Source organism: Zalophus californianus, chromosome 14, assembly GCF_009762305.2.
Source record: "Zalophus californianus isolate mZalCal1 chromosome 14, mZalCal1.pri.v2, whole genome shotgun sequence".
NCBI classification, from domain to species: Eukaryota; Metazoa; Chordata; class Mammalia; order Carnivora; family Otariidae; genus Zalophus; species Zalophus californianus.
The window spans coordinates 26,101,510-26,113,775 of NC_045608.1; the positions used below are offsets into that span (position 1 = coordinate 26,101,510).

Sequence of the window (12,266 nt, forward strand, 5' to 3'; positions counted from 1 at the left end):
CTGGCATACTCTAGCAGGGCACCCCGGCCTCAGCTGGCCAACGCCCTGATTGAAGGTATGTCTGCAGGGCCACTCACCAGTTTGGAGAAGCGTCCAAGATCTCAGTCGCAACTCCTAATATATCCCCACCATGAGGGGCTTGGGGAGGGGCAGAACAGCAGTCAGTCAGGACGAGAATAGAGGCCAGAGACTGGGACCCTACCCAAGAAGCCAGTTCTGGCTCTGTCAGCTCCCTGTGGGACGTGGGGCAGGTCTGAGGCTGCCGGGTAAGGTAGGATTTCCAAACACTTCCTTTTTTCAGAAATAGAATTCTTATCAAATGTAACACTAGAAGAGCCCAATAGCTAGCAAATAAGGGGAGCTGCTGATTGGGGGTGGAAGGTACAGGGAGGCTGGGGTCCTGCCCGCAGGGCTCCCCACTCTATTGCCTCCTGTGGGCCCCACTGTCCCTCTTATTTGATTCCACATCACCCCAGACCTTCCTCCTGCCCAAGGCTGTGTGCGCTCCATGCCCTCTTCAAGAACCGCCATCAAGCTCAGCTCTGAGGCCCTTCCATCTCCAGCAGTGCCTACCTAAGCCCTGCACAAGCATCAGGAGGGAGGCAGAACTGAAAAGCAGTAAACAGGATTCTAGTCCCAGCTTAAACCTGGCATGGCAGGTCAAGGATTCGCATGTGCTCAAGCTGAGAGTTTGGGAGGGAAACAAGAATTCACAAAGGTGGGCCAGGGGCTGCCATTGATTTTGCAGTGAGAATAATGTTTATTGAGAATGGCTCATTAAAGACAAAATTATATATATATATATATATATATATACACACACACACACACACCCCATATATATATATATATATATATATATATATATATGTAGAAAATCTCTGCAATGCAAAAGATCCCTTTTGTCCCTGTGCGGCTGGAGTGAATAAAACCAAGTGTCCAGTGTGGCTTTGCTGGGCCCCCAGCATGTGGACAGGGGTCATGGGTGCCACGTGCTATGGGCAGAAGTTCCTGAAGTCTGGGCTTTCTCCAGCCTTGTGTTCAGGACGTGTGCAAGAATGCCTTTACATTTGCTTTCCACTCCCATGACCCCCCCAAGGCAGATGGCACCGTCTCAGGCACAGGTAGCTTTCTTGTTAATCTTCCAGATGGGTGACCTCCAACTTGTGGCTTGCCCAGGGACTGACTGTTTCTATATGCCGTGTGATGGACTGAGGTGCTGTGACCGCTCTGTGGAGGCTGCTCCCTGTCATCCAAAGCTTCACTTCCTCATTGCTTTCCTTTTTCCTTGATGCGTCTATTCTCACCACAGTTTGAGCCAGATCCTTCCTGAGGGTGCCCAAACCCCACAGCTGCCACACGTGGTATTCTTGGGCGTGAAACTGGAGCTCCCTGGGGATCTTGGGCCACCCAACATTAAGGCAAAAGAGAGAAGACCAGTCTGAAGACACCGCTAGTCCCTGAAACCAGGGTGGCTAACCTGGCAGCTAACCAGCTAACAGTGCCTCCCTCTGGGCCGAAGGCTGCATCTGGTGTTGAGGAGCAATACGGCTGGATGGTCTGACAGCCCTCGTAAGCAGAGCCCACCTCTGCCCCTCAGAGCAGCCATGGTGGGGAGGTGTCAGCCGGCTGGTGGGAACAGACGCTGGGCATGGTTTGCAGTCCAGAGGGTAGCAGCTACCACCGTGACATGCCTTGGGCAACAGACCAAGACACAGGGGTACAGGGGCAGTGTGGCTGCTGGGACAGCCCTGCTCCTTTGCCAGGGACAGCTCATGAGGGGTGGGTGTCCTTGGCCCCTTTGGGAATGATCCAGTTCCCTTAGCTTTTAGGTGCAGACCTGGGTTCGAGACCCAACCCCCCCACTGTCCTGGACAAACTGCCCCCAGACTGATGGCCAGTTTTTGTCTGTAAGGTGAGGGGCCCTGGCTCTCAGCCCGCCAGCCCTGAGTCCCTTTCTCTTTGGAAGAGAACTTGGGCTGGCTTATCTGCTCTGTGAAGAGAGGTGTCAGTGGTTCCAAAGTACCTGCAATCTCACTATTATTGTCTTACTTGAGGGTGACTCTCACACCCCACAAGTGAAAAACTTAAATCGCAAACAAAACAAACAAACAAACAAAAACAACCCCCTACCCCCACCAAGAAAGAAGGAAACAGCTCTAGTCCATGCTACGTGCAGTGCTATGTGACCCTGGGCAGGTACCACCCTTCTCTGTCAGGACAGAAGAGACCCAATATTCTGTGCAAAAGGTCTTGGCATGAGGATTAGGGTGGGTGGGAGGCCACAGGCTGTCTCCCACCATTGCCTCAGGAGTGCAGGCCCCAGCACCCCAGCACCCAGGCCTGTGAGGCCTGGGGCCCCCCACACCCAGAGAATGGGCCCCACCGTCGGGGCTTAGGCTAGTGTTAGGAAGGCTCACAGGTCGGGGGGACCTGTGGGACCCAGGTGACCGCGCCTGGCCCTCCAGGTCAGGCATTCTTGGAGTACACTCAGCACTGCTAGCTACCAAGAGCCGGGGCTCTGTCTACTCCCAAGGGCCCTCCAAACTACAGTGCTATAGTACCTGCAGGCTGGGGGCGGGGGGAGGGCTCAGCATCCTTTCGGCCTGAGGCCCAGCCCTCCCCAGGGCCCGGAGGCCTTGCAACCAGCCACAGGAACTTGGGTCCACTGGGAGGTGGAAGGGAGTGGCGGCATCCACCAAAGGGCACAGGGAGGTCTATAGCACTTCTGGGGGGGGGGGGGGAGGGCAGTTCCCAGCAAGGCCTGGAGTAGTCTACAGCCCTGGGGGCCGGGGTTGGCTACATGGTCTCCAAACACATGGACACCATCCTGACGAGTGGCATCTCCAGGGCTCAACCCCCAGGTCTGTGGGGAGACGAGCTCAGGCTTCTCCCCTGCCCTGGGTCTGGTTCACAGGCAACAAGGGCACCCAGAGGGCTGGAAGTCCTCTGGGCATGGTTCAAGTCAGGCTTGGGGTCCTAGGGGAGGCTTTACTCAGATGCTCTGGGGATGCCTCCAGCAACCAGCAGGTGCGTAGGCTAAGTGGCATGACGACACGCATGACGCTGGCAGACAAAGCACGCATGCCTCAGGCTCTAAGAATTCCCTGGGGCTTTGTCACACGGTCAAGGCTGCAGTTCCGCATCCAAGCCCCAGCAGCTCGGGGCCTGGGCCAAGGCCTCCTGAGTTGGGCTAGCCGGGCTAGGGTGGGACAGGGTGTGAGGGCCTGGGCACACCAGGCTCCCGCTGTCAGCTGTCCAAGTAGACAAAGAGGATGTCCTCATCTGTGCCATAACTGGTTCTGGCTTCCTCGAAGTTACTGATGCTGGTGCTGCACATTCCTGCTGGGGGCAGGAAGGGCAGAGTGGGGTCAGAGGGTGGGGGAGTATACCTGCCTCACTGACACTCGGGGGAGCTGGGGGAGGGTCTGGCCATGTCCCACCTGCCTGGCCACCCTCTGCCACTCGTCTTCCACCCACAGGAAGCTTTCCTTGCCTACTTTAGCCTTCATGAACTCATTCTCTGACCCCCGCCCCCCCGCAGTTTAGCAGATGGAGGTGAGGCCCAGAGGAGAAGAAACATGCTTAAGGACACATGGGGTAAGTCTGCTAGAGTCGGGGCAGTCCTTCCCAGTCCCCAGGGTGGTGGGGAGCCCTTGCTGCATCTGGAGCAGGAGCTGGGACTGGGCGGACTTTCCTTTCTGATGAGTGTGCTTGCTGGCTGTCCTGGGAAGGCTGCAGTGAGGGAGCTGGGCGGGGAGGAAACTGCAGAATAAGAGTGAGGTGGGGCCCCGGGCAGTGGTGTAGGGCTGGTGGTGTGGGAGGGACAGATGGCCGAACCTGGTATTAGGTCAGGTGTCAGGTGTGTGGCTAGTCTATGCATGGCCAGAGGAGTGGCACAGATGACAGGAGCCCAGGAGGAGCCGAGGCTTTGGGGAAAGGCAGCGAGGGAAGTCTTGGCCACCGGGCCGAATGAGGAGGTGTCACGGGGCCTGGACGGTGAATGCAGCCTGCCCCACCCACTGTCCCCAGCCAGCCCAGCACTCACGGTCAGCGTAGGCTGGATTGTTGTAGAAGATGCAGCCAGTGGCCCGGTTGTAGCCACGTAGCACGATGAAGTGGCCTTGGTAGTCGGGGGTGCGGCAGAAGCAGCGGTGGCCACTGGGGGCGAAGCAGCAGTACTTGACGGGACTGGAACAGAGGTCGCAGTGCAGTACCCCAGAGTTCACCAGCACAATGGCCACGTGGCCCTGGGCCAGGTGCTCCTGGATGTCCTGCACACTCACTGTGCTGTGGGCAGGAGGAGGGTCAGCTGGTGCCACTGGGCCCCATTCCCCATCTCTCAAGTGGACCCCTGCCTGGATCACAAAGCTTGGGGCCGCGGCTCATCTGCCCTCCCTCCTGAGCTCCTTGCAGGTGGGAACATCCTGCTTTGTCACTGTGGCCTGGGCTCAGCCCAGGATTAAGCATGGGACCAGTGCCTGGGGGCAGAAGGGCTCTGAGTATGCCCAAGGACAAGCTGGCCCTGTCAGGTCCTTCCAGGGGTGGCAGGAAGTTGGCTCCAGAGGGGCCCCTGTCACGGGCCACTGAAGCAGCACATGGGACCCCACCTCCCGGCCTGGCTGGTGAATTTTTCTCTTTCTTTTTTTTTTTTTTTGCTGAGCACCTTCCTTGGTCATTTACCCTAAATCACATGCGGTTTATGCTGGAAGCTGTCAGTCCAATTTAATCCCCCAAATCTGAGCCAAGCGTGGCTTCGTCAGTTTCAAAACCACATGCTTCTCTGAAAAGACTAGTTTTCTTTTTTTTCTCAAAGGCTCCCAAGGCAGAAGCGGTTGTCCGGAAAGGGGCGGGTCAGCAGTGCTTCCAGGGGATCCCTAGTTCTGCAGAGTCAGCTGTTCCCTAAGGCAGACTCTTAGGCACGGCCCCATTCAATGCCCCCACAGAAAGCAGCAAACTAAGATTTCTTCAAATTAAGAATCCAGAACGGGCGAGGGGCTGTGAGGTAGTGGGCCCCTAAGCGAGGGGCCTCCTTCCTCCACAGTCTCGTCAGGAGCGACGGCATTGGCACACCGTGGCCGGGCCCAACTCCAGCCCATGGCCAAGTCATGTGGCAGTCTGGTTTGGTTGCCTCAGCCCAGGGAAACATGCCATTTTTCCACTTGGTCTTTGAAATGATATAGCTGTCTGAGTTCCCAATGGTATGTACGAGCATGGGATTTCAACTACAGGGGAAAAGCGGGGGCTGGGCCGGAAGGAAAAGCGCCATGCTCCGTGGAATAACGGGGTGCAGAGTGCCAGGTTTGGATCACAGCATGGCCAAGCTGCCGGCGGTGACTTTGGGCCCCCTCACACTATTTTCCCATGGGACAGCACCAGCTCCCACTCAACAAGACAGCACGGGGCACGCGCCACTAAACGAACATTGGGTGCCTTTCCTCCCAACATGTGCTCGTGTGGTGGACGGATGCGTGGAGACTTTTCCTGTTTTCCTAACTACCTATCGTGTGGTAACATGATGTTAACAGTGAAAACAGAAGTCATTCAAGAACAGGGAGACCTGAGCAGAGTGGTCTAGGGTAGCCCAGTGGGGATCTAAGCTAATGCACCTGAGCCTGGAGAAGAAAGTCTAATATTAGCATTGGGGCAAGTTACTCCCAAGGATCTGCCCGAATCCTGCCCTCACGTATAGATGAGAATGGGGGAGACCCACATAAGGTCACAGCAGCCTGTGGGGAGATCTGAGGGCCACGCCTACACCCTCCATCACTTTGCCAGCATGTTCCTTAGGCTGTCACCCCTTCATTAAGGGTTCCTATGTTCTGTCTCAAGCTACCACTCTGTGAGCAGCCTGAGGGCTGGCTGGAGTCTGTCTTGCTCACCTGTCCCTCCAGGGCCGGCTTGCCATCCATCCTAGGCCACAGTTTTGTGTACAGCAGGTCATGTAGTCCCACTTGTCTCCATTTTATGGATAGAAACAGTAAGGCTCAGGAGGGCAAGTCCATGCCCTTGGCCACCTGGGTAGAACACTCCAGTTCTGCCTGACTGCCAGAGTTCTTAGCCAGCCTTTCCTGTATGCCATCCTGAGGCCCCTCCCTGACAGCAAGCATGTGGGTGAGCAGGCACACAAGCAAGAGTGAGGGGAGGCTCACCATTTCTCCACGAGCACCTTGCAGGCCTTGGCTTGTGCGAACAGCTGGTTCACCCGGGTCTCCTCTGTGTCAAAGTGCTTCCTGTAGAAGGACTGAAGACAGGAGGGCAGGTTGGAGGGGCTGCCTGTCCTGGCTGCCCTCGCCCCTTCTGGATGAAGTACAGGGCACATGATGGAGTCAAAGAGGGGAAGAGCCCAGTCTGCTAGGGGAGATGGCAAGTGTAGCATGCCTGGGCAGAATGCTGTGTGTGTCTTGAACCAGCAGCGTGGCTGGCCGGAGTGCATGGGACTACACGGAGGCATGAAGAGGATGCTCAGGAGATGGGTAGGCAGCTGAGCTCAGCTCCCCCGGCAAGGCTAGTCATCCCTGGGCTTGTGTACCCTGTGGGCATGAGCAGGAGTCTGTGGTAAATGAGCAAAGGGGGAGGCTGAGCCCACTCAGATGCTCCTCCACTGTTTGGCTTAGCAAGGTGAGGTCCAGGGAACATACTTCATTTGGTGTAGGAGACTGAAGGGGGTTAGAGCCCCTGTGGGGGAAGCAGGAGAAACCCTGTTCTTGGGCTCTTTTCTCTGCCTTGCAGCTACAGTGATCAAGCCAGATCCATTAGCCCTCCTCCCCTGGCCTGGAAGGGTCAAAGGAAAGTTAGGTTGACTGGCCCTGGCCACCATGTGACAACCCTCTTGCCAACGAGGCCAGCAGAGACTCTACTCTGCCAAGTTTTGGAGCCTGGGCCAACATGTGCCTCTGTAGCAGGCAAGACCGGCTGTAACTACATGGGTCGGTGGCGGGGTGGGGGTGTGCACTAGTATAATGATGAGGCTATCTTTTTCTTTTCCAAAAAGAAAAAAAAATAGGAAAGACGGTATTTCAGTTTCTCTTCCAGAATACCAATTATCCAGCTTGGAGCCATCTGTCCCTGTGACAAGGAAGAAAATGGGCAAGTGGTGGCAGCGTAAGGTCAGAGTGACATGCTCTGAGGCCCTGGGCCCTGAGCGACAGGAGGGAAGGATGCAGGAAGGCAGCCTGAGATGCTCCTCTGCACATCATCAAGTGCTCTTGAAGGTAGGCAACAGGAGTCTCACTGCTCAGAAGCTTTGAGCAGGCTGGACCCCAAGGTCACCTAGTCTGGCTGGATCGAAATCCTACCCATAGAGTCTGGTCTCTGCACACCTGTGCGTCCACTCGTGTGTCCAGGCCTTGACCATACCCCCTTTCAATTACCGGACCTAGGTGAAGGCCTGATGGCTGGCTGCCCACCTGGTTCTTGTAGCCCTTGTCGACACCCAGGGTCTGAGTGCAGAAGCGGTGCCTCACGCCAAAGTGGCGCATCAGGTAGGCCAGGTCAATGGTCCAGATGCTCCTGGTTAGCCGCAGCTCCTGCAGGGCACTCTCAAACTCACCGTCGTCCAGCGGGCCCAGGTACCTGTGGGCAGATGGGCTGCTGAGGTTGGCTTGCTTACGTGGGGAAGTTGGCTGGGGCCACCCTCCTCCCAGGGGCCCACCAGCCACTATCAGGGCTCCCACTCCCCAAAGGTTCCAGCCTTTGTCATGAAATCCTGTATCTTGCCTACTTCTTGGGCACGACCTGAGGCTGCCTGGGGTACCATGTTGGCCCCAGAGTCAAGGATTCTGCTTCTTGAATCTCTTGAAGGTTATGTAACTTTGGGTAAGTTGCCAACCTCTCAGGCCTCACCAGCTTCATCTCTAGGATGAGATGCTTGGACCACATCAGTGGTTTTCTAAGTTTTAGGCACAGAACCCTTTTGTTGAACACGATCTTGCCTGGAATTCCAGGATATAAAACAGGTAAGGGACAGGTTGCTCTGGGGTTCCTGGCAGCTACCTGAAAAGTCTCCTACAAGGAGATGACTATGGTGCTCTGTGGTCTGACGGTCAAGGTTCCTGTGATACTCACACAGCCTTAGTTCAACAGTTGGCTCCCTAGTGACACAGTCTTGCAGGAGCCTGAAGTTGGAACGTCCCGTGTCCCAGTGATGGGGTCACTCTATGGACCAGGCCCAGGTACCTGGGACTTCCCTGGCTATCCCCAGAACCGCTACCTAGAAGGCCTCGTCCACCCTTTGCTTGCTTTTGCAGATGGGACCAAGCCTGGATGGAAGCTGGGCCTCCTGTAAGCCCCACCCAAGAAAAGCCATATGGATGATCAATCCCACCCAGGACTCTCCCTGTTTCTCCCTCCAGCCAGAGCAGATGGTGTGGATGGGGAGGGCCTGGGCCTGCCCACTCACCGCAGCACCATCTTGGAGCAGGCCAGGCCACAGTCCCAGTGGTAGAGCTGCTGGATAATGGGCACAGGCAGCTGCACAAAGTCTCCTGCGTGGAAACACAGGGAGGTCACAGACTCTTGACATTATGCCTGTCACTGCCACCCCCACTGAGGCCACCGTCATTGGCTCTGTCCAGATCCTGTAGGGGCTGTTCAGGGGCTGGAAACAGCCTTTCAGGTGCTCCAACCTATTCTCCTTACAATAGCAGTAATCTCCCCAAAACACTAGTCAGAGTAGGTCAGCCCTATACAAAATCCTCCAATGGGTTGGTTCCTATATCTTAGGACAATGCCTTCATGGCTGCTGCCCCAGCACCCTCTGCCCTCTCACCTCCCCTCGTCCTCACTGGGCCGACCTCTAGGCAGAACCTTCACCTGCTGTGATCCCTTCTGCCTCAGGGCCTTTGCACACCTCTTCCCCCAGCCTGAACTCTCCTGGCCTCCCAGGTGCCTGACCTAACTCCTGCCTTTGGATGTCACTTCTCCATCATGCCTAGCCCCCAACTACATGCACTCCCAGCCTTACAGGCCTCTCTTTCAGAACACTCTTTTTGGTGGGACCTCCAAGGAGGCTAGCACACAGGGCAGACACATGGGAGATGCTCAGCAGATATTCATGCCTGAATTCATGAGGCCCCTGAAGGTTTGCCCGACTCCAAAGCCCCCAGGGCCACCAAAATATGAAGTCCACAGTTAGATGGAAGGGAGACTGTCATGTAATCTGTGTATATGCAATGCTACCCTAGGTGATCTCTCAGTCTGTTCTTGCCAAACGTGTGGAGGAGTAGAAAGGGCCCAACCTCGGCATTTTAGCTCCAGCTCTGTCACAGCCTGGCTGTGGGCTGAGCAACCGACTTCCTCTTGCTGGACTGAGTCTGGCTATCTCTAAAGTGGGGGACTTTGGTCTGATTCAGTCATTCAATCAACAAATATTTCCCAAGAGCCTAGTACCTGGCATGTGAACCAGAGATGTGGTGGTAAGTGACACAAACAGATTCCTGTCCTGGAAGGGTAAGAGAAAAACAGAGGGCTAGGCTGGGGAAATGGTGGGGGTGTGCCTTAGAGAGTGAGAGTCAGGGAACACAAGACAGAGGGGAACAGCACGCTAAGGGAGGACCAGCTGGAATGTGGCCTACTGGAACCTCCTACTCTGGGAGCCCATGAATCTGGACAAAGTTCAGAGTCTGAAGAAATGGGAGGGACGTCCCTTCAGCAATCATCACCCACTGCTCATTCATGACACTCCTTCAGCATGTGAAAACGCAGCCCACGTTGTTTGCTCATCTCGGGGGGTCTCTGGGGTCTCTCTTGAACCCACAATTTGCCTGTGCAGAGTGCCCCAGAAGCCGACTTGCCATGCCAGCCCTGGCTCCCACTGCAGGGAGCAACCAGAAGGGCCCTGATGTCTGTCCTGGCCTTTCAACCTCCTGGCCCTGTCTGGGCAGTGTCTTGCCTGGAGTGAGTCCCAAGCTCCTACTCTCCTATGTCTAAACCCTCCCCAGCCTTCAAGGCCTGGCTCAGATGCTACCACTTCTGGTGCCTTCTCTGATCCTAGGCTGGCCACACCCTTTCCCTCATCTGCACTCTGCTAGGCCAGAGTTCATGCTTTGGTTCACAGGAGAGGACCCTTGCATTGAGTTTGTCTGTGTCCTGCTGAGCTGTTGTACATTCTCAGGATGCAGGGACCTGTGACTGCTCCTTCACTGCCTTATACTGGCCTTCCCCCCTCCATTCCCCACCTCCAAGGGCATGAAACAGGGCCTATGGATGGCAGGATGGCATGAGTGAGTATAGGCCACCTGCTGGCTGAGTCACTTGAGGAGAGGCACTTGGCCTCTCTGTGCCTGCTTCTTCCTCTATGAAATGGACCGCCACAGATGCCAGCCTGTAGAGTGCTATAAGCATCCAGGGCAGGAGCATGTTGCAGGTGCTGACATGAACCCTGCGCTCCATCTAGAGGGCCCTGGCGCCCTGAGCCCAACTGGGCTGAGGCTTTGTTCCCTCCTTCCCCTGACCCCAGATGCCTCTAAAAGGAACCCAGGCCATCATTCGAGGCCTTCCCACATTTGCCTCTTCCCACTGTCTTGGATTCAGTTCTGAGGGCTCTGTCCAGCCTGACTTCTGCTTAGCCTCTGTCCTAAATTCCACCCCCAGCTCCTCTCCCATCTGTACATAGTAGCCAGAGGGATCCCAGTCCCAGTCTCCCATTGCTCTTGGAATAAAGTTGTCACTCCACACCATGGTCTGCAGGGCCCTGCCCACCCCAGGCCCCACCACCCTCACCTTGGCCCTTACATCTCACTCACTCAGTTCCAGTTACTGCGGGAAACCCATCAGGCTTCACTGTACAGCTGCATGTACAGCCGCCTCTGTCTGGAACTTTTTTCCCTTGCAGATCTCAAGGCTGCCCCTTTTTGTCATTCAGGTCCCAGTCATCACTGGATGTTCCTCCTCTGAGAGGCTATTTTCTGACTATGCCTTTGCGGGGAGAGGGTCCCCCCTTCCCAGCATCCTGTTTGTTTCTTTCACAAAGTACTTGGCAAAATTAATGAGAAAAAGAAAAAATAAAATAGAGCTACTCTGTCTCCCCACAAGACTGTAAACTTCCTGAAGACAGAGAATTTACTAATCTTGGTCACTGTTATTCCCAATGCCTAGTATCTGATGCTTAGCAGTAACTCAACAAACATTTGTTAGAAGAAATGAACCTTTTTTTTTTAAGAAATAAAATTATTAAGCACTCAGTGTGTGCTATGGTTTGGGGACACTAAAGATGACTAAGTCCCAAGTCCTGCCCTCCACATTCATATTCTAAAATAATTCCCCCCGATGGGCTGAGTGGAGAGAGAGCTCTATGCAAGGTACTACTCTCTCATGATGGAATGCCTCCCTTTTCAAGAATCCTTCACTGTGGCCATAAACTGTCTTTCTGTTTCTCTCTACACAGGCTATTTACTCCCCAGTCTTTGCTCTTGCAGATCCCTTAGTCTGGAATGTTGTCTCCCATCTCTGAACAGCCAAATGCTCTGGTCTCTTTCCCTCTCTGAGCCCTTCAATATGAGTATTTGAGGGGATCGTGCCTGCCTTCCCCACCGGACAGACAGAATATCTCAGTGGCAGGCAGGGACAGGGCTGCGTGTGCCTTGCCCCAGCCCTTGGACCAGAGCAGGCAATCAGACATGCTTGATGAATGGAAGGTGTTTTTCCAAAAAGGCCTTATCCCTTGAGATGCCCAGGCCTACTTGTCACAACAATGCCCCAACCCCTCCCCCAATTTCCCCCACTCCGGCTTCCAGACTACAGCCCCTCTGTTCACGGCTCCCTCCTTACTCTGCAGCCTGGGCTCTGGCACCAGCTAGCTGGGTCATCTTAATGGCCAGGCTTTGTCTCTGTCTGTGCCTTTCCCTATTTCCAGGTGTAAATGTGGCACAGGACAGCAGCTCCCTAGGGTCTTTGTGAACTCCACTGCCCCTCCTCTTCTTGCCCTGATCCTAGAACCCCTTGGTTTCCAGGCCCTGCAAGGCTAAATACTCCCACGTGGCCATCCCCAGTCTTGGCATGGGCAGGTCAGCTCACAGGGATCCAGAGATACTCCTGTGGGGGGCTGATAAGGGGAGGGAGGGCCTTCCAAGCCCAGAACTACTGCCAGATGTTGATGCCTGGAGCCAAGGGACTGTCCCACCTAAAAGTAGGGTCTGCCTGTAAGGCCCTGGCCTGGCTTCAGTTGGCAGCTGTTGTCCAAGAAGGCAAGCCCTGTATACTTAACTCTATCCGCTCATGTGCAAAAGTGCAAGTAAGAATGGTAACCTACTTTACAAAAGGGTCCT

At 55.2% G+C, this 12,266-nt stretch overlaps 1 protein-coding gene across 9 annotated transcripts in view; it reads right to left on the reverse strand.

The window, feature by feature from the left end:
* The window catches only part of GUCD1 (guanylyl cyclase domain containing 1), a 33,780-nt gene that overhangs the window by 18,814 nt on the left and 2,700 nt on the right, over nucleotides 1-12,266 (reverse strand). For 2 of the 9 annotated variants that reach the window (XM_027576479.2, XM_027576480.2), the window contains exons 2-6: nucleotides 8,402-8,486; nucleotides 7,410-7,575; nucleotides 6,153-6,244; nucleotides 4,049-4,161; nucleotides 1,084-3,342 (exon numbers count right to left, since the gene is read on the reverse strand). In XM_027576479.2, coding sequence (XP_027432280.1) covers nucleotides 3,251-3,342; nucleotides 4,049-4,161; nucleotides 6,153-6,244; nucleotides 7,410-7,575; nucleotides 8,402-8,486 — 548 coding nt within the window. In that variant the 3' untranslated portion in view covers nucleotides 1,084-3,250. Of the gene's footprint in view, nucleotides 1-1,083; nucleotides 3,346-4,048; nucleotides 4,291-6,152; nucleotides 6,245-7,409; nucleotides 7,576-8,401; nucleotides 8,487-12,266 lie in introns of those variants that run through there. The other 7 variants (XM_027576472.2, XM_027576476.2, XM_027576473.2 and 4 more) reach the window with 4 other exon arrangements.